This window comes from Anas acuta, chromosome 1 (assembly GCF_963932015.1).
Source record: "Anas acuta chromosome 1, bAnaAcu1.1, whole genome shotgun sequence".
In the NCBI taxonomy this organism is placed as follows: Eukaryota; Metazoa; Chordata; class Aves; order Anseriformes; family Anatidae; genus Anas; species Anas acuta.
The window spans coordinates 160,981,655-161,001,629 of record NC_088979.1 but is presented as its reverse complement, the minus strand read 5'-3'; the positions used below and the strand labels follow the sequence as shown (position 1 = coordinate 161,001,629).

Sequence of the window (19,975 nt, the reverse complement as noted above, 5' to 3'; positions counted from 1 at the left end):
GAGGAGGAGGTGGCTTTTCCTGTGGTTGCCTTGTGGCTCCCAAGGTTGTTGGTTATGTTGCCGAGGGAATTAACACCCCCCTACACCACCGCTCAATGAAGATCCCAAAAAGCTGTCCCTATATTTATCTGTGTACACAGTGAACAGAGTCACCGGGGACATGGCTTTTGCTCCCAGGTTTGTTTGCAGAACCAGGGCTTCTTTCACGTCCTGTTTTGTTTCCCTCTTACAGTGAGGAAGAGTCACATTGCTGTGCCCAAGTCCTGCAGTCGTCGTGTCTCTACATGGCCAAGAGAGGAACCTCAGACACCCATGCAGCAGGCCAGTACCCACACACTGTTTGGTTTGGACCACAGGGGTGCGTGACAGTAGAAACATCTACAACGCCAAGGCTCCTCACAGATGTCTCTGCAGAAAACCTTCCCACTGTACCTTGCTGCAGAGAAAGCAGTAAAAACAATTCCTAGGGAGGAACAAACTATAGCCATAAAAAAAGGAGAAACTTTCTCATTGGGAGAAAGAAAGCAGAGCCCTTGCTAGAAGACACAGACCTGCATGTTCAAAAGCAGGAGCTCATACATGTCTCACACCACTGGCACAGGGACGTAGGAAGGCAGGCAGGAGTTTGCACTGCCTGGACTCTGGGCCACTGTGAGGTAACCCATCTCTGATCCCCAAACCTGTAAAATGGGGCCTGGGATGAGACCCTGCATCTCCTTGGCACTTTGGAGGGGCCAGGCCCTGCAGTAACATCCTCACTCAGCCCTTGAATCAAAGACAACTGCACCCAGCTCCTCCTGCCTGGCACCACACAGGCCATGCATGGGCCTGGCAAGCCTCATACGTAGTGCAGGAAACTCCAATGAACCTCAGAGGTTTAAAACAGTTTAAGGGCTGAAGGCAGACACTTCTACTTTCACCAGGCTAAAGAAATAAATATGCACCACATAATGCCCCAATCTCACCTCTCCCATGACAGCCTCAGTTTTATTATCTAGATGTGTCCAAAAGTGATACCAAAGGTTCTCCCGTGCCACATGCAAACCAGAGGTTAGGGAGCACTCAGTTGTGACAAGGGAAACTGAACAGAGGTGGTTTGCCACTCTCTCCTCTCCTTCCCTCCCTCTTTCCCCGCTCTCGTCTAACCTGCCTCATTTAGGAAACAGTTCTTGGCTATTGTGTTTACCACAGAGCTTTTGAGATCCCATGTTGCCCACCTCCCTACCCCTTAGGGGGGTACAAATGTACACACTGTGCACAAATACACGCTGTTCTTCAGCTTTACCTACACAAGGAACAACCTTGAATATTGCTTTGGTCATCTACTCTCCCTTGGAAATGGGCAGAAATGCTGATTCCCCAGATGACTGTTAGAGCATTGGGCCTGCTTTAAGTAAGTGGAGGAGAAGGAAGGGTAGAGTACTAAAGCAGTTACATCCAGCTGTGGCCTTCACTGTGGTGGCTGTGAGTTACTTTGCATCCCCTCCAGCTCCCGACCTCTCCCTCTGTGGTGGGGAGCTGTGTTTGCCTCATCTGCAACTCTTTTCTATTCCCAGTTCTGTGCCTGATGGCTGAGAAAGGACTGAGGTTTCTCAGCTCTACGCCTCTTAGACTCCCTGTCCCAAGCCAAGTCTCTCAAGCCCTGAGACACAATGCAGTCACTGTTTGACAGCAGCACTCATGCTCTACGCCAAAGGATGCTGGGCCAAGTATGAGGCAAGGCTATTGCATGCATTTTGTACAGCAGAAGAGAGATAACTTGTACACCTCACTCCCCCTGTACCAGAACTGAGACCCCAGACACCTGAGATCACTACAGACAACAGCCTTTCCCTCTAATGCAGTGCGGAGGTAGTTCCTATATTGCAATGCAACTTTCTACTGCCATTCTACAACAGCTTCCATTCCTCAGTCTCCATCTCACTATTTTTTCCTGCACCAGCTCAGATCTGCTGTACACAGTGCTCTTCTTATCTCAGAACCTCACAGAAATCTCTCGTCCTCCGGGATGTGTTGATCAGAGGTCTAATTCCACAGGGAAAGACTCTTAGCAACTAATCCGTCTGCTCAGACATTGCAAACCTGGCTATATTCAGAGAAAGATTTTTGAGCTTACTCATTCAAAAATACATAGGCTTTGTCCTTAACAGGCAGAAATGGGCAGTGGGAAATCACATATTTGCATACAAATTAGGCTACTGACTTTCTGCTTTATTTAGAAAAATAAATGGAAAAGTTCGTGTGACATCAAGGAACCGATCTGTTTCTAGTGTCAGGAGAGGCTGACAGTGGATCCCAGCATAGCACCAAACGCAAAGAGAACAAGTCAGGCACCATGAGAGAAACAGATCTGTCAGTCTCTCTGGGAATTACAAGCTATATCTGTGATATTGCCATTTTGCTATATTGCCCTTTGCTCCATCAAAGGCAGTATGGAAGGACACCGGGTATTGCAATAGCAGAGCAAATCTGAGAAATGAGAAAAGAGCAAACCAGAAGGGAAGAGAGATGTGTAGAGAGGACAGAAAGCATATATGTACATGGCATGGAGATTGGAATCCATGACTGACTTGGCCCCTTAATCCTATTATCCCAGGAATTCCTGATCTGTGAGGCTCAGTGAACTCTTCATACACCAAGAACAGATGGCTCTAGGCATAGTCATCCTGTTGGCTTAGAAAGAATCAGAGTTCCTCATTGAGGGCCTTCTTCTCTTGTTCCTCTTCTTTCTAAAACATATCAAAGGCATGAAATCAGTTTTGACATGGTTCAGTTTCTCTGTATAGTGATAAAAGGAAACAAGCCAGTGTAAGTGCTTCCCTCTGTTCTCCATGCCTTTACCCTGCCTATCCCATTTCAGTTGCATAACAGAGGGTTCTGATGCACAAAGCCTATGTGTTATAAGAAGGTGACATTTGACAAAGAGAGAACACTAACACTGAATGTTCACGGAGATTTAATTGTTCCTCTCCCAGCCCTGACCTCCAGTAGAGTTCTGAGCACATCTGTATACTCTGCTCTGTGGCCTTCTTGATAAATTTAGTTCCTATCCCTGCCACTGTCTCCCTGATCCCCTCCTAACTGCTGACAGCCACCATGACCATTCTCGTTGTCCTAATGCACCCTTCACCCTACTGCCCTAGCTGCTGCTCCCAGAAAACAGATGCTTCCACTGAGTTGAAGTTCCTCATACAGTTGCAGAGGTCAGACAAGTCTTTTTGCTGTAGACTAAGAAGGCAGATCTCAATGAATACAGAGGCTCTGCAAACACATCCATATCTGCTCTGCTCTAGATCTAATGCAAGTGAAAATGAAATAGAGGTGGCAAGGCTGGTGACAAAGTCAAGAAACTGAAGTCATCTCCTGAAGAGCCTTGTAAGCAACACCATCTTTATACAAGATCCCAGCTTCCTGTAGACTGTACAGGAGTGATCCCTTACCTTTTGTATTCTTTGTAAGAAAGTATTACAGAAGTCCTGCACACGCTCAACAGAGAATTCATCCAGAGGCAACACATCGTGCTCCTCATCTGGTGTGTAGAATATAGCCAGAGCTGGCAGCTGGGACTTCTTCAGTTTGAAGTATGCCATCACTTGTTCATTGCTTTTCAGATTAATGTCTACCAGGATAAAGAGAATCTGTGATGTAAATAAGAGATAAAATGTGAGCAAAACAGAGACTGAGAGAGAAAAGAGATCGCCAAACAACAATCATACAAAGATTAATAGTGATATTTCTAAAACGAGTTAGTGAAAACCTACCATACTCTTAATACTTAATAAATACTTAATAAATAACACTTTCCTCTGCCACTAACTGCTCCTTGCGGTGAATTTTTCCGTATTTTATCTAGTCCATATGTACACTGTCAAACAAAATGTCTTGTTTTCTCTTCTTTAAAAACATATTCATAGTATGTCAGGAAGGCAGTCTCCTGTTCTCTTAATAGATGAAGAAAAAAGATGTCTTTAATCTCAAAGGCACACGTAGAAAAAGCTGATGCCTCTTTTTGCATGTTTTCAGGATAATATGCTCACATCCATGCAAGACCCAGAGTGGCATGGTTAAAAGGTATTTTGGTAAGTGGAAAATCAAACTCAATTGCAGGAATGTGGGAGTGAAGTACAGGGCAGCATAAGCTGGCAAGGATACGAATACCAAACACAAAGGGTGTATTTATGTCAGCTGCAGTGACTAGAAATGAAGGTGCAATCATTTGGGAAACAGGAGTTGTTGGCACGACACCACTGTACGTAGAGCCAATCTCAGTGGAGACTTGTCAGACCTGGGGAGAGAAGCCCCTCAATGAGTAAGCCAGGGTGAAAACAGCCTATATTTTTCTGGGCTCTCAAAAAGTCTTGGAGAGCAAGACCAAGACAAGGATTAGGATACTGCCAGGCCAATTCAATAGTACTGCTTTATCACAATTGGTGACCTACCCCATGATTTATTTAAGAGTAAATTTAAACTGAAGTCTTAAAGGATTTCAACTTGAAGTCTTAAAAAATTTTGGAATCTTAAAGATTTTCTGTAAAATGTTCAGCTACCTCAAAAATGTTTGTTAAAATGTCTCTTAATGCTAAATACAAACATTATGTATAAATTTCGTAAAAAAAAAAAAAAAAGCAAATAATTTAATCAATGATCTGATTAAATAGAATCCTTCAGCAGGCGACATCCAAACCAAAGAAACAAACAACAAACATCCATCTATCACACATCACTTGATCTTCCCTTTAAGCCTTGCAGTCTACTGGACCTAGCATATACAACATAACTATGGACATGAGTATGACTAATTTATACAAGAAAAAAGAGGAGTTTAAGAAAGAACATTAATGCAATGTGAATATGATGTGCCCAGTTCCCAGGCTGTGACTCATGTTTTCCTTTCTTTTCAATCAAAAACACTCAAATTAGTTCAAAACTTTTTCTTCTCTAAAAATAAATTCGGTAAATCTACAATCCTTTATTAAATGTGTTCTGCAAAAACAAAAGTAAAACAGCAAAGAAAACAACCAGATATATCTGGAAACTTTCCTAGGCAACAGCCAATAGGAAGAGGGGATATTTAGGCTGGTATAAGGTTTAACTGCAGTTAATGAGTGTGATAAAGAAATGAGAGCAATGGCTTCACTGGATATGACAGTCACCTACCACTAGCAATTTCTCTGCCAAAAGTCAACTGTGCACCAAGGGCAACAAGCTAATGAGCAGACAGGTTGTGGGGAACTTCTCCCAGAGTGCTAAATTCATCCTTTTGTAGGATAAAACACCAAGCTAGAGAAGCATCACAAATTCAAGGGTCACAGATCTAAGTGTTTGATCTAAGAGTTGAACTCCAAGCTTTCAGCTGGAGCAGAAAGAATTTGAACATGCCTTCTGCTGTAGGGCTCTCTTTCCAACATGCAAAATGGAAACAGAGGTTACTGTTGGAGGAACGTGCTTTCAGAGGAATGGTACAGGGGATGGTATTATATTTTTCATCGTTTCAATCACCAACTTTTGGTTTTCTCTAAGAAAAAATCACTAGACAATAACATTTTGTTAATCAAATGTTAAACACGAATTTAATCAAAAAAAAATTTAGAATACCTAGTTTGTTAAATGCTAACTTATTCTATGCAAAAGTTCCTCCAGCTTTAAAAGAGATAAGTAGCATTTAAAAATGGTAATATAAATGTTAGTAAACCTTCTTCTCTTTATCAAGTTTCCAGCCTTTGTTAAAACTACCCAAACTAAGAAGCTATCTATGAACACAAAGAACAGAGTAAGAATAAAAGGATAAAAAGTTGGAGCATTAGAACCCCAAACATTTTTTTTTTCTTCCTTGCAGAAGAAAACAATTAAAACACATGAACAGTAGGCTCCTCAGCTAGGACAGATGAGATAACATCATTCACAGTTCTTGACTTGGATCCCTCTAATGACTCATATTTGGCTCACACATTTGCAGGATGCCAACGTACAGCAAAAGTTCCTTCCCCTTCTGTGAATGATATTCCAGAAATAAGGGAAAGACAACAGTTTTATCTGCCCACTGTCAATCGAAATAAGACACCTTAATGCCAATCACACGTGTTTAAGAATGATATATTCCTGTAATGCAATGACATGGCATGAACCCTCCTTCATAATTCACAAATCTCTGCATCCTGTACTGGATGCACTCCAGGGTTCCTGCCAAGGCTGGTGCTGCCTCGAAGTCACAACTGTGAGACAGCCTGTATGGTGCCCTTGTACTGAGGCCACAGGCACTGAACGCCTGGTCTCCTCAGCAGCAAGAAACCAAGCAGATTTCTGAATGGGGACATGTTCACGATAGATTCTATCTGGTGGAACTGGCATTTTATCATACAGAATTTATTTTGTTATATGATTTCCAGCTAACTCTAATCATAAACAATAAATGCAGTAACCATTGAAAATTATATTGACCCTCAGACAAGATTCACTTTGTCTAAGTCCTGATAGCCAAATTTTGGTCTGGTCTCAGGCAGTAATCTAGGGCAACCCCTACAATAAATGGTGACAGGCAATTTATTTCACATGTTTTAGAAGGGAAGAAAGGATGCTTGTCCTTCTCCACCAGTGCTGAATACAGTCTAAAGCCTTTGCTCAAACTCCTTACCAAAACTATAGCTCACTCAAACAAATTCCCCTTATGATGCCAACTCTCATATCACTGCTAATAATTAGGTAGTTTCATCCAAAATAGAAAACTTGTTTTCTATTTCAAACTATCCTCTATAATAGCTATTTTTTTTTACTCCTGAAACAATTTTCTATGAAATTGTTTTTTCTTGTCTGTGTTCTGAGACCTGCTAATAGAGACAGTGAAGGTTCTAGTGTATGTATGAGGAACTCTCAAAACAAATTCTTCTCTCCAGACATGATATTCCAAGAACACAGAACACAATGAAGTATTAGCTGTGCACTGTCATCTGCAGTACACTCTTTCAAAGATTTTTTTTTTACACTGGTGCTGTCTTGGTGTCTTGACAACTTGCTTCCTAGCCCAGTGCTTTTAGAACATGAAGTTCCTGGTAAATACTAAGATATGGAATGATGTTATTCTCCAAGGAACTCAATGTAATTGAAAATAGTACTGCAATGGTAGAAACCAATTTCATGTTTCTTAGTTTTCTCTCTACAGAAGGCCAACAGGAAGGATGGTCAAGCTTCGTATACAGTGTTTGATATTGAGCTTTATGGAGCTGTGACCTTCACTTTTAGGAGACTGTATAAGCCAAAAAAAAAAAAAAAAAATCTGAAATTTGAGTAATTTATTGAGTAGCTTACATAGTACACCAAAATAAAAAGAAAACATCAGTTGTAAATTAAAACAAACAAAAAAGCTATTAAAACAGCTTTACTTCAAATATCTGTCAAGTGACATTGACATTCCATATTTATGAGTTTTCCTGTTTATGACTAAAAAGAGGCATCTCCAAAGATAATCTGTCTCATTTCTGGAGCAATCAAAGTCTGGCAAGAAAAATAAAAAGTGTGTGAATGACTGTCCAAGAGCAAGGACACTATCCTTTCCTTCTCATAGAAGACCTCCTGAAGGATTCTCAGCAGTTTCTCAGAACTCATTTCTAAATGGGTCTACATATAAGTTAAAAGGGATTTCAAGAACATGACTACCCACATCTTTTTGACATTATAAGCCATGTTATATCAGTTGCAGCAGAAGCTGCTTTTGTTATTCCTAGCATCATCTTACTGAAAAATTTCTGCAAACACCTGTGAGGTACACCATCTGTCATTGTCATGTTATACTCTAATACTATGGAAAGAAGAGTGAAGATGCTCATGCTAGTTTGGCTCACTAGCACTAACCCTGACATTTCCTTTCCAATAGAAAGCTTGGATTCTTGGCAGTATTTTTCCAAATGAGCACATATTAGGTCCTTCCAAGGACACTGATGGGTTCACTCTTGCAGCTGCAGTGCTGAGTTCTCTGTTCACTGTTACCCACCCACAATTGTTTCTCAAGATCTGTTAGAGGAGCACCATGTTTCTTGTGATTCTTGTCAGCTCTCGGTAACTTAGCATCATCTAACATTTGCATTTTCCACTCCAGCATTTTACAACCCTCAGGCTCCACTATCAAATCTAGAAGAGTCCTCCAGATGAAAACTTGAGATTTTTCCCAGGCAAAAATGGAAAGAACATAAACCAAAGATGAAGGGACCATAGCCCAGGAACTGGTAGGGAAATCCCTTCCTTATGATCTTTTTTTTTCTTTTTTTTCTCACTCTCTGGAGTCAGACACCTACCAGCACTTTCTCTTCATCTCCCTGTGAGTTCAAGCAACAGGTTCTCCTCTTCCTACATCTGGTGATGACAACAACAAGGACTATTCTTCCCTCAGACCCCAGCAGAGATGTGAAAGAATGGGTACCCCCAATCCTGCCTGAGAACCCTCTGAAGCCTGCATCAGTGTTCTACACTGTCACTGAGGAGAAAGTGTAACACAAATCCAGCCTCCCCTCGCTCTTCTGGCACTCTGCAAGCACTGTGAAAGACTGCTGGATGCAGTGGAACACCCTTAGAGTGGGTCTGAACACCTCTCCACTGCACAGCAATGCTTGCTCAAACCACTGACAGAGCTAACTGCAGCACAAACAAGCCTTTCAGCACCAGCCTAAAGGCTGTGAATTTTTCACTTGTAATTCTGAATAAACTTCAATTCAAGAATCTTACATTTATTAACAGGACAATTTGCAAGCCACAAAAAGCAAGTCAAGACAACCCTAAGTGGGCATATTGCTCTGCTTACTCCTTAGCATCCAGATCTAAGACCCAGGTGACCTGAACAAAAGTATCCTTACTCTTTCTTCCTGCTTTGTAAGAAGGCAGTCCAAATCACAAATTATTTTGCGGAATGACCCTTCTTTGGAATAAAAGAATATACTAGATTCCCAGTCCCTTCATCTAGGTATCTTGCAGTATCCCTGCAGTAATATTTGGATAATTATTCAAATGCCCACACCTTTAATCCCTACATTTTATTATGGAAAACTTCCTCTGGACTGATTGATTCAGTAGTGGGAAACTTCCCTGCACAAATGTAAAAAAAAAAAAAAAAAAAAAAAGATCAGATTTGGGTTGTTGGTAATTCATTAATTATTTGGACTTCAGTACAACTTTTCATCCAATTCTTCATGAGAAATTTCTAGGAAAATTATTCCCACTCACTCAGATCTAGGCATCATATTAGAGGAAAACCGGCTGCAGCTGCTTCAGCAAGGGACTGTGGTGCTCAAGAGTATTGTCTTAGAAAAGTTAGCTGCTTGGGAGAGACCTGGATCTGGCTGTGCTGCTTATGGGCAAGGATAATGGTGTCATTGTAACACTTATCTCACATGTGACAGCTGGAATTTTTCAGATAAACGAGTCTTCTTTTATCAGCATGTATTTGTTAAAGCAAAACACTTTTCAAAAGACCTTTTGACTTTCATGCATGGTTTCTGCCTGCTCTCTTGACAATGGGTGGTAGAGATGGCAAGGTCAAAAGAAGTCTTGCCATAAAAAAAAAAAATCCCAAGTCTCCTGAGTGTGCATGGTTCTGTGGTGGCCCCCCCACTTGGAGATAAAGATATACTTGATTTTTAATCTGCTCCTTCAGGACTGCAAACAGATGCATGCAGATATTCTTGTTCTCAAACCCTAACTCTCCTCAGCTCCACATTTCTCCCAGGATGATCACTTTCACTGCCACTCAACTCTCTTCAGCTCCACGTTTCTCCCAGGATGATCACTTTCACTGCCACTCAGTTCAGCCTTCTCCACTGCTGTGATCCTCTACCCCTTCCCATTTTCTATTCTTCCCCACGTTAAATGTCTGCTTGGTGTTTCCAATCCTCCTTTCTCTGTCCCCTGGACCCAAATTCCCCTGTAATCCAGCTGCTGGCAAGGAATCATCCATGGAAAGATAAATTGCCTGGGGAGTTCTGCCCACACAGGGGTGGGAACCAGGGGAAATTTCTCTGAAAGACCCCATCTATCCCACCACCTTGCTGTGGTAAATCCGACAATACCCATCCATGATTCCTTTAAAATAGCTCTTTCCCCAGGAACCAACCAGAGGGCTGAGGGTTAAGAAGTTCTGCGACATTAATTGCTGTCTGGTCACTTATATAATGCTCCTTGGCATCTCTCAGGCTGTATATACAAAATCACCTCTCACACCAGTGGAATGTGACCACTGCTGGGCTGAAGAGCAGCAGCTGTTCATCATCTCCCAGGGCAAGGGAACAACACTGGACCAGAAGCAAGTAAGTACACACTGTCCCACCGAGAGAGTGGGGGAGCAGAATACAAAGGATATTTTTCCCACACGGAGGCAAAACTGACAAAAGATGAACAGATCCAACTTCTCCACTTAATGATCCAGATAATTGTCTTTTCATCTCACTTGGCCATTGCTCCCCTAATGCACAGAACAGCAGACGATGCCCACCCCATCCATGGACGAAACCACTGTCCTCCTATTTTTTTCTCTCATGGCTCCTCTTCCTCTCTGTTTGGTCTTACCTTCTTCTCAAAGAGCTCTGCTGCCGCACGATATCTTTGCATTCGCTCAGGGTGCTCTGGGGACTTCTTGTCTGTGATCAGGAGGAGGTGAATCTCGAGAGAACTGTGCATCACACCTACAGCTGTCTGCCAAAAGCATGGCCACCACAGACAGAGAGAGAAAAACACACAGACAAGGAGATTGAGAGCATTTAATGTACATTGGATGCACTGCCAAAGGGACATCAATCCTCATGCCTCAGCTTAAGCTTCTTTGTAAATCAGCCCAACAAGCAGGACAACCTCCTTTACAGCAGGATGGATCCAATCTGGGTTTTTGTGGAAACACTTAACATCTTGGTTTTGCTTATTCCAAAGCCAAGAGTTTGAAGACCACAAGTGTTCCTCACTGGCCTCAGGCCCGTCAGTGACTAGGCAGGGGGACTGCCTGGATGCAGCAAGCTGTCATCTAGAGGGACAAAAAAGAATTGGAAAGATAAGGCCACCAAATGTGGTGCCCTGAATTTCTGGTGCCCAGCACCTGACTGAAATGGGAACAAGCAGGCTGGAATAATTTGGGATGCTAGGGTTGGTATGTCCCCTTGCTCCCTTTGTGCAACACATTGTGCTGTGCATCAAACAAGGATGAGTCCAAAGCCTCTTTTCAGCAACCCCAGGGGCTGGGCAGCCCACAGTGCTCTGGGTTAGAATTGGCTCTGCAGCCCTGCAGGGGGAAGGACCTGCATCTGGCGGTGCCCTGGGCAGGCACAGTGCACAATGGCCCTCTGTGAGCAGGCAGGGCTGGCACTGCCCAGGAAACCTTTGCACCATCTCCAGGCACTCAGTCACTCTTCATCCCCCTTTCCCTGCAGCCCCTCCCTCAAACCAAACAGAATGGGGCCAGGCTGCTGCTGACCTGCTGCCTCACCCATGCCACAGAAACCACGCTGATGCAGGCAGTAGAGATCCCCGCCAGCACTTCCCCAGAGGAGGAGAAAGTTTCCACATGCTCCAGGAGTAACAAGGATGGGGTCAGGGAGTGCATGTCTGCAAGGGCTGTGTACCACAAGGCATCCGGTTTCTCGTGACCAGGACTTTCCCTTAGCCTGATGCTGATCTGATGTTTTGTATCACTTCATTTCTCTGTGCTGTGCAGATGGGGCAGGGGATAGTAGAGGGGAAGCAAACCAGGGTTAAAGAGCATTAGAAGACCTCATGGAAGAGGACAGGGCTGAAAGTGAGGGTGAAGCCATGCAGCACCAAGAGCCACAAGGACAACAGGGGCACAGCTCGAGCAGCAGCTCCTCTGGCAACTCCTCACAGAGGTGTGTCTGTCCACAAAACCTTTTGCAAGAGATTTGCATAGCTCATCATCATGAATGGATCACATTGCACTCTCCTGGGAAGTACACATGGTAAGCACTGCCTAAAAATGACTGAAGTACGTGGGTGAAACAGTGAGGGCCCCAGGACAGGGAATGAAACTCTTGGCAGTACTCAATTTGATCCCTGTGATCCAAGCCCTTGCTGACCTGCAGCATATTTGGATGTAAACAGCATATGCACTGGGAATAAATATTTATGGGGAAAAAAAAAAAAAAGCTATGCTAGCAGACCTGGAAGGGCTTCAAGCCTTGGACGGCAGGAAGCACTGTTAATTGCAGCACCTTGCTAGGGATCCACAGTGTCAGGGGAAAAAATTAAACAGGATGCGTGTTGCAAGCCAGGCTGGAGGGAACGGCTGAACAGCCTGGGGGTTCTGGGTCAGAGAAACAGTCTGGGTGCTAAATGGGACACCAAGGAGCAAGAACCCCAGGTATCATCAGAAACACATGGAGAAAGACACAAGATTGGATGAATTGCAAAAAGACCACAGTGGAGGCTACAAGCCTGGCCGTTTATGAGGGTAACAAGAACATCCCCACTGTCGTTACTTGGGTGATCTCAAAGACCTGTAAGGACAGTGGGGCAGAGTACAGCTTTTTCATCCTAGGAAATGTTCCATCATTTTGAAATGCTTTTCATATCCCTTAGGTAGATGAAGTAAACAAAAAACAAATCTGCTTTTTTTTTTTTCTTTCTTTCTTTCTTTTTCTTTCAAAGAAAGTAGAACAGAACTTCTGCAGTAAGTTTTCTCTGGAAAGAAAACGTTGTATTTCCAAAACAAAATGCTCTCTCTCCTGGCAGGCTGAACCTGAACTGGGATATGTGCCAGCCCTCTTAGCTGATGTTTGGCATCCATTTGAAAAGGTACAGCTTTGAAACAGGTCAGGCCATTCTCCTTTGATTAAACTGAGCATGGTCAGCATTGCTGTAGCTATTCAGAAGTCTGCAAAAGACCCCGTCAGCAATGACAGTTTCAGCCTTGCAGCCAGCTGGGCTTCACAGCAACCAGCCCAGTGAATTGCTAGCGCTTCAGGGGAGCCTAAATCCTTAGCCACCCTCTCTACAGGAAAGGAGCACTGGGAGCTTTTGATTGTCTGTCAGGTGGGTGAGTTAATGAAGATGGCCAGCAAGGAAGCATCCTATGTCCAATTTTATTTTGTTGAACTGACAAATTATGGGGTGAGGGATGCCGGGGATGGGAAAAAAATTTGTTTGGGAAGTTTCCAACCAGCTTTTGAATATGCTTTCAAATAGCCAGGTTTATGTTGGGCCCTGGTTGTTGGGTGACAAAGGAAAGCCTGCCTCCTAGAAGCAGGTCATTTGGGTTCCCATGTTTCTTGAGGCTTCCCAGCCACACAGATGGGCAGGGTCTGCAGGCGTGGTACGACATGGCAAATGCCCAAGGGAGGAAGCAGCAGGAGCGGTAAGAAATGCAGCTCTTTGTCCACCAATGCCCCAGATTTACTGGAAGGCCAGAGGAACTGCCTCCTTTCCCCTCCCCACTCCACCTGAATGCCCCGGTGCTGCACCTGCTCCCGCTCACTCTATGCAGTAGCAGCAAAGAGTTGTGTGTCTGCCCCATCCCCATCTACACCACTGTGCAACCCTTGCATACATCCACATGCATAAACACTTGGGCCAGAGGAGGCCCATGAGGAGGAGACTGAGTGCTGGGGTGAAGGCTGTGAGGAGCTGGTAATTACCACAGGGTTGTACTCCGTCACCAGGCGGAGCTCGTTCATCCGAATGAAACGACTCATCTTCTCAGCATTGACGTCCTCACTGTCCACATCCAAATCTTTCCGGTCATTGTCTGCCTGAAGATATGCAAAGACACCTCCAGTCACAGCTGTCCTTTCCTCTCAGAATTTCCTCCAGAGCTGCTGATGGCTCTCACCCACAAAGACACCCACCCCTGGGACACCACCCTCCTCTCCTTTCCAGGATATAATCCCCATTTCTTGAGGTCCAGAACTATTAGACCTACAGAGGTCTGCCACCACTTTGAGCTAAGGATCCTCTACCCTCCCTCAGTCTCCCAAGGACAAGGCAAAATCATGGCATAACAGAAATCCCTGGGCACCAGACATCCCTAGCATTATCTGCTCCTACTGCACTGGAGACAGGGAGGATTAGCTGATAAACCCTTCCAAGAGTTGTGGGGAGAGATCATTAATATAGCCTAACTCCTTACGTAGATTTTGGCTTTACATCCCTCTTTAAAATCTTCATCTGCTTATTCTATTTCTTCTACAAGTAATAAACATTGGCACGGGACTATATGGATTTCCTGGAAACATTGTGCAAGCAGGAAATCTCTCCAATAAAAAGAGGATTTTTTTCCAGTACAGCAGAAAAAAAAATAAAATAAAATCAAACACAGCACGTTTTAGCTTTAAAGGACTACCCATCCTGCCACACATCTCCCCACACTCACAGCCTCCAACCCCCAAGATGAGGTTTGCTTTACTTAGTAAACAGAAAAAAAGCAGGCAAACATCAAATAGTGGTTAAACCACCAAACGGGGCACAGTTGCTGTACAGCACCACTGCAGGAGGTGATTGAGTTGGGCCGTGGGGGTGGTGGGCTGTGACAAGCAATAGGATCAAAGTCTGAGATTTGAAGATTTTTCACACACGTGTTGAATGAGGTTCTCGGTGCTGAGAAAATGTCCACACGCACGCCCTGTATTTTATTCTCTGCATGTGTACAACCTCTGAAAGCACTCATGTTAGTTTTTCCAGTGGTGTACAGACATCTGAAGCCCTTTTTGCTGTTCCATGGTCATTGGCAAAATCTTTGACCTAGTAGGGGACCACTGTGCCTTGTCTGGAAAACCGAGCTGGTGCTTTTCAGACTGTGCTGCCTGATTCCTCTCACAGATGTGCTCCAGAATAAAATGAAAGGACAGCTGTACTGAGTAAATGGGATCAAGCCAGTGCAACACCTGGGCAGGCGAGATCAGAGAAGCCTTGGGAACCAACCAAAAGCACCCTAGGCTCCACAGAAAACTTTCTCTTGACTTTTGTGGGCTTCTGTAAACTCCCGGTTTTCATGTTGGGATAATAATATCCTTCATCTGCTCTCAACATTTAGGATTCCAAGAAGAAAAAAAAAAAAAAAAAAAAAAAAAAAACAAAGTGAAAATTATCCTGCATCTAATAGTTGAAACTCCGGCCAAAATGTCTTTATCACTCTATATAATTAGCTTATTAGCATCTGTTAATTAGGTCCTTCTTAGGTCTGTCAGGCCAGATCCTTCAACAGAATAAATCAGTTTTGCTCCACTATATGCTAAGAAGTCTCAGCAGCCCTTCCTGCTACTGTAATTATAAACTTCTCAGCCTTATATGTGCTTCATACTATGCAAAAGGAAAGAATGAGTTTATGCCTCCGATTCACTGCTATCCCGGTCACCCATCTTTATATTTTTCAAATGAGTATTTCATTCCAAGTTCCTGTCTCAGTTCTCTTTTCTTTTCCTTTTTAGCTCTGACCCCTTACTCCTACACAGTCTTCAGCACAGAATAAAAGGAAAAATAACATCTGAATAACTTAAATTTAAGGAAAAATGAAAATTAGGTAAGAGAATTGTCAACCCCATTTGAATCTAACTAGTGTGTTTGTTTCTTGCTTTTTTTTTCTTATTAAACAAGAGTTCAGCTGCAAAAACTGGACTGTGAACAATAAAGTTTCAATACAATACAAATTCCCACAATCCAAACACTCCAAATACACTTCAAGCATCAAATACCCTCCCAATGCAGTCATCCTACTATCTGCCACAGTGCAAAAACAAAGGATAATTTTAAATGTTTTTGGAAGAAAATCACCATGCCTAAGAACCAACACTGAGATGGGTGTCACTTCAAATTGTAACATCTGCATGTGGAAAGTAAAAAGTTAAACAAAAGGACCTGCTTTCCTGTTGGTCACTCTTAGATCATTCTCCTTGCACTGTTTGGATAATACCAGTGGTAAACACAGGGCAGGAAAAGATGAGAAAGGGGAACAAACTGGCTTTTGTAATGTTGTATGACCTGCATCTAGAACTTGGCCAAGCTACCACATCCAGCTCCTCTATTACACTGAGCTACTCAGTGAGCTCAGAGCTCTTGTGACACAGCACTTCACAGCCTTTTAGGACATCTTGTACCACCTAGTGTCCCTCTCCCCCTCTGACGTACCTCTCTACCCAGTTTTCAAGTGCCACATGGGGCAACAGGAGGTAGCTGATATGCCTGCTTTTAGCTTTTGTTTGGATTGTTTAAGTAAGGACATGGCCCTTCCAAACATTGTCTCCTTACATTTCAACAAGAATACCTTCAAATTCAAAGTGAAGCACCAGCAGCTATAGCTGGAGTCAATAAATAAAGAAATAGATTGAATTTGCACAACACCCATCCCTCAGAAACTGCAAAGTAACAGTATTGATGGGTCCATGGCCAAAGCATATTTAGGCAATTAAATCTTCTAAACGTAATGTAAGACCCAAGACAGATCAGGGTGTTAGGAACTTCTTTTGGTGGCAGAGCATCTATAGCTGCAGATCCCCAGCCTGGATCCGGTTTCAGTCATGATGGCAAAGTGGTGCACCCAGGGAGACAGACAGCTCTGCCTGCCTGAAGCGACACTTGGCAAGATTTGTTTTCAAGCCTGCTGTGTTGATCCACTGTAACATGGCCCCTAGATGCTTTTCATGTGTCTCAGGAGGCTTTCCAAAACCACAGAAACCCCATCCAAGTAACACCATGCTCCAGACTAGCTGCTCAGAAACAGAGCCATCATTCTTTGCAAAGCACTGAGCACAAGGTTAAAATGGAGCATCTGATCAGGTGTAAAAACACTGCTCGTGTCAGGGATGCAAAAAGTAAAAGACCTCTTCAGAGCAGCAAGCTCTACAAGCTTTTACATGCTTCGGCAGGCTGACTCAATGCTAAGCCCTCTTTGGCTTCCCAGCTCTAGGCAGAGCTGAGCAGCTTTAAGCCCTTTCTTTATCACTACCGACCAGCGATTACATTTCCTCTGTAACATGGTTGGGGGCAGTTTTTAGGTGCTTGTTGTAAAACCTCACTCACTAAAATTAGTCAGCAGGGTAATTTAACAAAATTAAAAAAATAAAAAATAATAATAGAAAAAGGTAAAATAAAATAAAATGGAGTAAGGTAAATAGAATAAAATACAATGGAGTAAGGTAGAATAGAATAGAATAGAATAGAATAGAATAGAATAGAATAGAATAGAATAGAATAGAATAGAATAGAATAGAATAGAATAGAATAGAATAGAATAGAATAGAATAGAAAAATAAAATAAAATAAAACAAAAGTAGCGTGGAGATGTGCTGCGGCACCCTGCGGAACAGCGTGACGGTGCTCGCCGAGACGCCGAAGTGCTCCAGGACGGCGGGGCTGCTGCTGATGCCGAAGGGCACCTCGGGGATCCGGCCGGCCACCAGGCGCAGCTGGGCCGCCGCGTCCCCCTGCGGCTCCTGCGGGGCACAGAGAGAGGAGGGCGGTGAGGGCAGCGCAGAGCAGAGCGGCCCGGCCCGGCCCGGCCCCGCCGCAGCCGGCGCAAGGCCGACCCCTACCGGCCGCCCGCGGGGCCCCCGCTCCGCCATTTCGCGGCCCGGCCCGGCCCGGCCCGTGCCCTCCTCCCGCCCCGCCCTGCTGCGGTGCTGGGGAGCCCGGGGGCTCTTGGAGGGGTGATGTGGGGTGGGGTGGTCGTAGAGCCCAGAGGCAGCGCACTTGTGCGTGTGTGTGCTATACAAGTGGTAAAAATACTTCATTTTTAAGATAACCTCTCGATTCTGCACTCAGTGGGGTTACACTGTTTAAACACCCCTGGTTAACGGTATCCTAGTTCCTTTTAAAATGGTATCCTAGTTCCTGTCCTAAACCTGCCCTTTAAATGTAGCAAATACAGCTGCGTCAAAGCATAGAGCTGTGCAATTCCTCAGAAAGCTGGGGTCTGCTCCCTTCAGCTGAGAGCATTCACTGCAGCCTTAGACTGTGTTAAAGCATCCCTTACTACTTCCATTCCTGGCTTTTCTTGTGAGGGATGCATTTTTCATACTCCTACTTACTGGATTTAAATCCTCAAGACACAGCCTGTGCTTGGAAATTGTTGTTTTTCTTTTCGATTTGAACCATCAGCTCAGCTGTTTGCGAGCCCAGAGAGAATGGAAAACAAAATTCTTTCTTCGTTCAAAGAAAAACAGCTCTTGTGACCTGTTTTGGAAATGCGAGCTCATCGACATGGCTGCGGTGAGAGCACTAAAGCATGGTGTGGGAATAACCTCACTTTGTTTTCGATCATTCCTGTGAAAAATGGGGTTTAACCCAGCCAAGCAGGCCACTTTCTCACACAGGCACAGGGGGTTGCTGGAGCAGCATGCTGGTTTTCTATCATGGCGTGCAGCTCCCAGTCAGGGAGAACCACGCTCATTACATGCGGAGCTCGCCGAGCTGCGTGCTGCAGTGAAATGAAAGGCTGCAGCAGGGAAGTGATTTATGGTGAAGAGAGGACATGGGCATTATTTGGATGAATATACTCTTGGGCGGAGGGCCAAGACAAGCCCTCATGGCACTCATACATCCTTATCTGCTGTTTAAAGGCAGCCCTGTCGTGCTCCACACATTGAGCACACGCCAAGCTGCTGGCTGCTGGCAGCCGGTGCTGTCCCCACGCTGCGGGACAGCACAGTCGTCCCTCCCTGCCCTGGCACCCCCTGTGCTGCCTGGGACCAGCATCTTGTTAACATTAGTGAATGAAATCGTGCAGCGGGAGGGATGCGGTGGCGTGGGACACTGGTGGCATGAGGCTTTGCCTGCAGGAGATCCAAGTGCAGAGCCCTGCTACAACCCCAGCCAGCTACCCAGGGGCAAGGAGACATCTGAGCAACTTTCTTTCTACCTGTGCAGTTTGCCTCACTGGCTTGCAGGAGCTCCGAGGAGCTCTGAATGCCTGCAGGCACCCAACCCGAGGCAGGTGGTGCTCTGTGATCAGTGTTTAGCAAGGCCCCGGGGTATAAGCCTCCAGCACTCACACACTTGTTGCAGCAGAAGCATCAGTCCTTGCTCTGCAGTGTGCCACAAGATGCTGTTGCCATACATCTGTCTCACGACCACCTCCCTGGGCAGCCCTCCAGCCCCAGAACCAGGGCTCAAACCCTCTTAGAAATCAGAAGACCCATATCAGCACTGCTCCCTGAGACGCAGCTTCCTCAGCCCCACCACGCAGACAGTGCCTTGCTCTGCCCTCAGTGACTAGAGCCAACAGCTGATGTTCCCACTCACCCCGTGCCAGTGCACTCGCTTTCTTTGCCACCCACGTCGCCCTCTTCCTTCCCCTGCAGCATTTCTTTTCTCCCACTCCAGGGCTCCCACCAACATCTTCACATTCCTCCCTTGCTCCATGTCCCTTTCCACGCACCCCTCCCGTAATCCCCCCACACTCCTGTCACAGCCCCAGCATCTTTCTGTGGAAGGAGCTGCTGTCTGAAGGTGTTTACACCACATCCAGCCCCACTCTCCCACCAGGGCAGGATCTGGCTCCCACCTGGCAGAGGGGACCCGCTACCAACACACCTGGAAGAACCCAACGACCGCCACCTCCGCCCTGCTGATGAAGGCCTCCACGTCTGCAATGTCGTTCAAGGAGACGAGCTTTTCTGCATCTCCCTCTGCACCTGGAGAGGACAGGTCAGGGTTGGGCAGAGGGTGCATGAAGAGCAGCTCGGAGGCACCCCCACACGCACACGCAGACATCCCACCCCTCATGTGCTGCCCCCACACCTCTCCCACCAGGATACAGGATACGAAGCTTGCACAGCACACCCTCGGTGAGGTGGGCTCCCCACACCAGGCCCAGGAGAGCGGACTTACTGTGGGATGCAGAGCCGCTGTCTGCAGCACAGCCCCCAGCAAGGAGGATGATGAAGAGACATGGGAAGACGGAGGTGCCCATGGTGCCAGCTCGCCCTCTCACCATGCCACTTCCACTCCTCTCCTTGGCAAGCGACACGTCAGCTGCTTCTGGGGCTCACAGTCCCTCCCAGGGAGG

At 45.3% G+C, this 19,975-nt stretch overlaps 1 protein-coding gene across 1 annotated transcript; it reads right to left on the bottom strand.

Annotated features, from left to right (window-relative positions):
• Positions 1–2,172: 2,172 nt before the first annotated feature.
• On the bottom strand, positions 2,173–19,903 carry ERP27 (endoplasmic reticulum protein 27). Its single transcript, XM_068668905.1, has 7 exons — positions 19,798–19,903; positions 19,501–19,601; positions 17,265–17,402; positions 13,614–13,727; positions 10,546–10,671; positions 3,441–3,638; positions 2,173–2,729 (listed from the first exon to the last, which is right to left on the bottom strand). Exons 1-7 carry the CDS (start codon positions 19,901–19,903, stop codon positions 2,685–2,687), a joined length of 828 nt encoding a protein of 275 aa, XP_068525006.1. The 3' UTR covers positions 2,173–2,684.
• Positions 19,904–19,975: the final 72 nt, after the last annotated feature.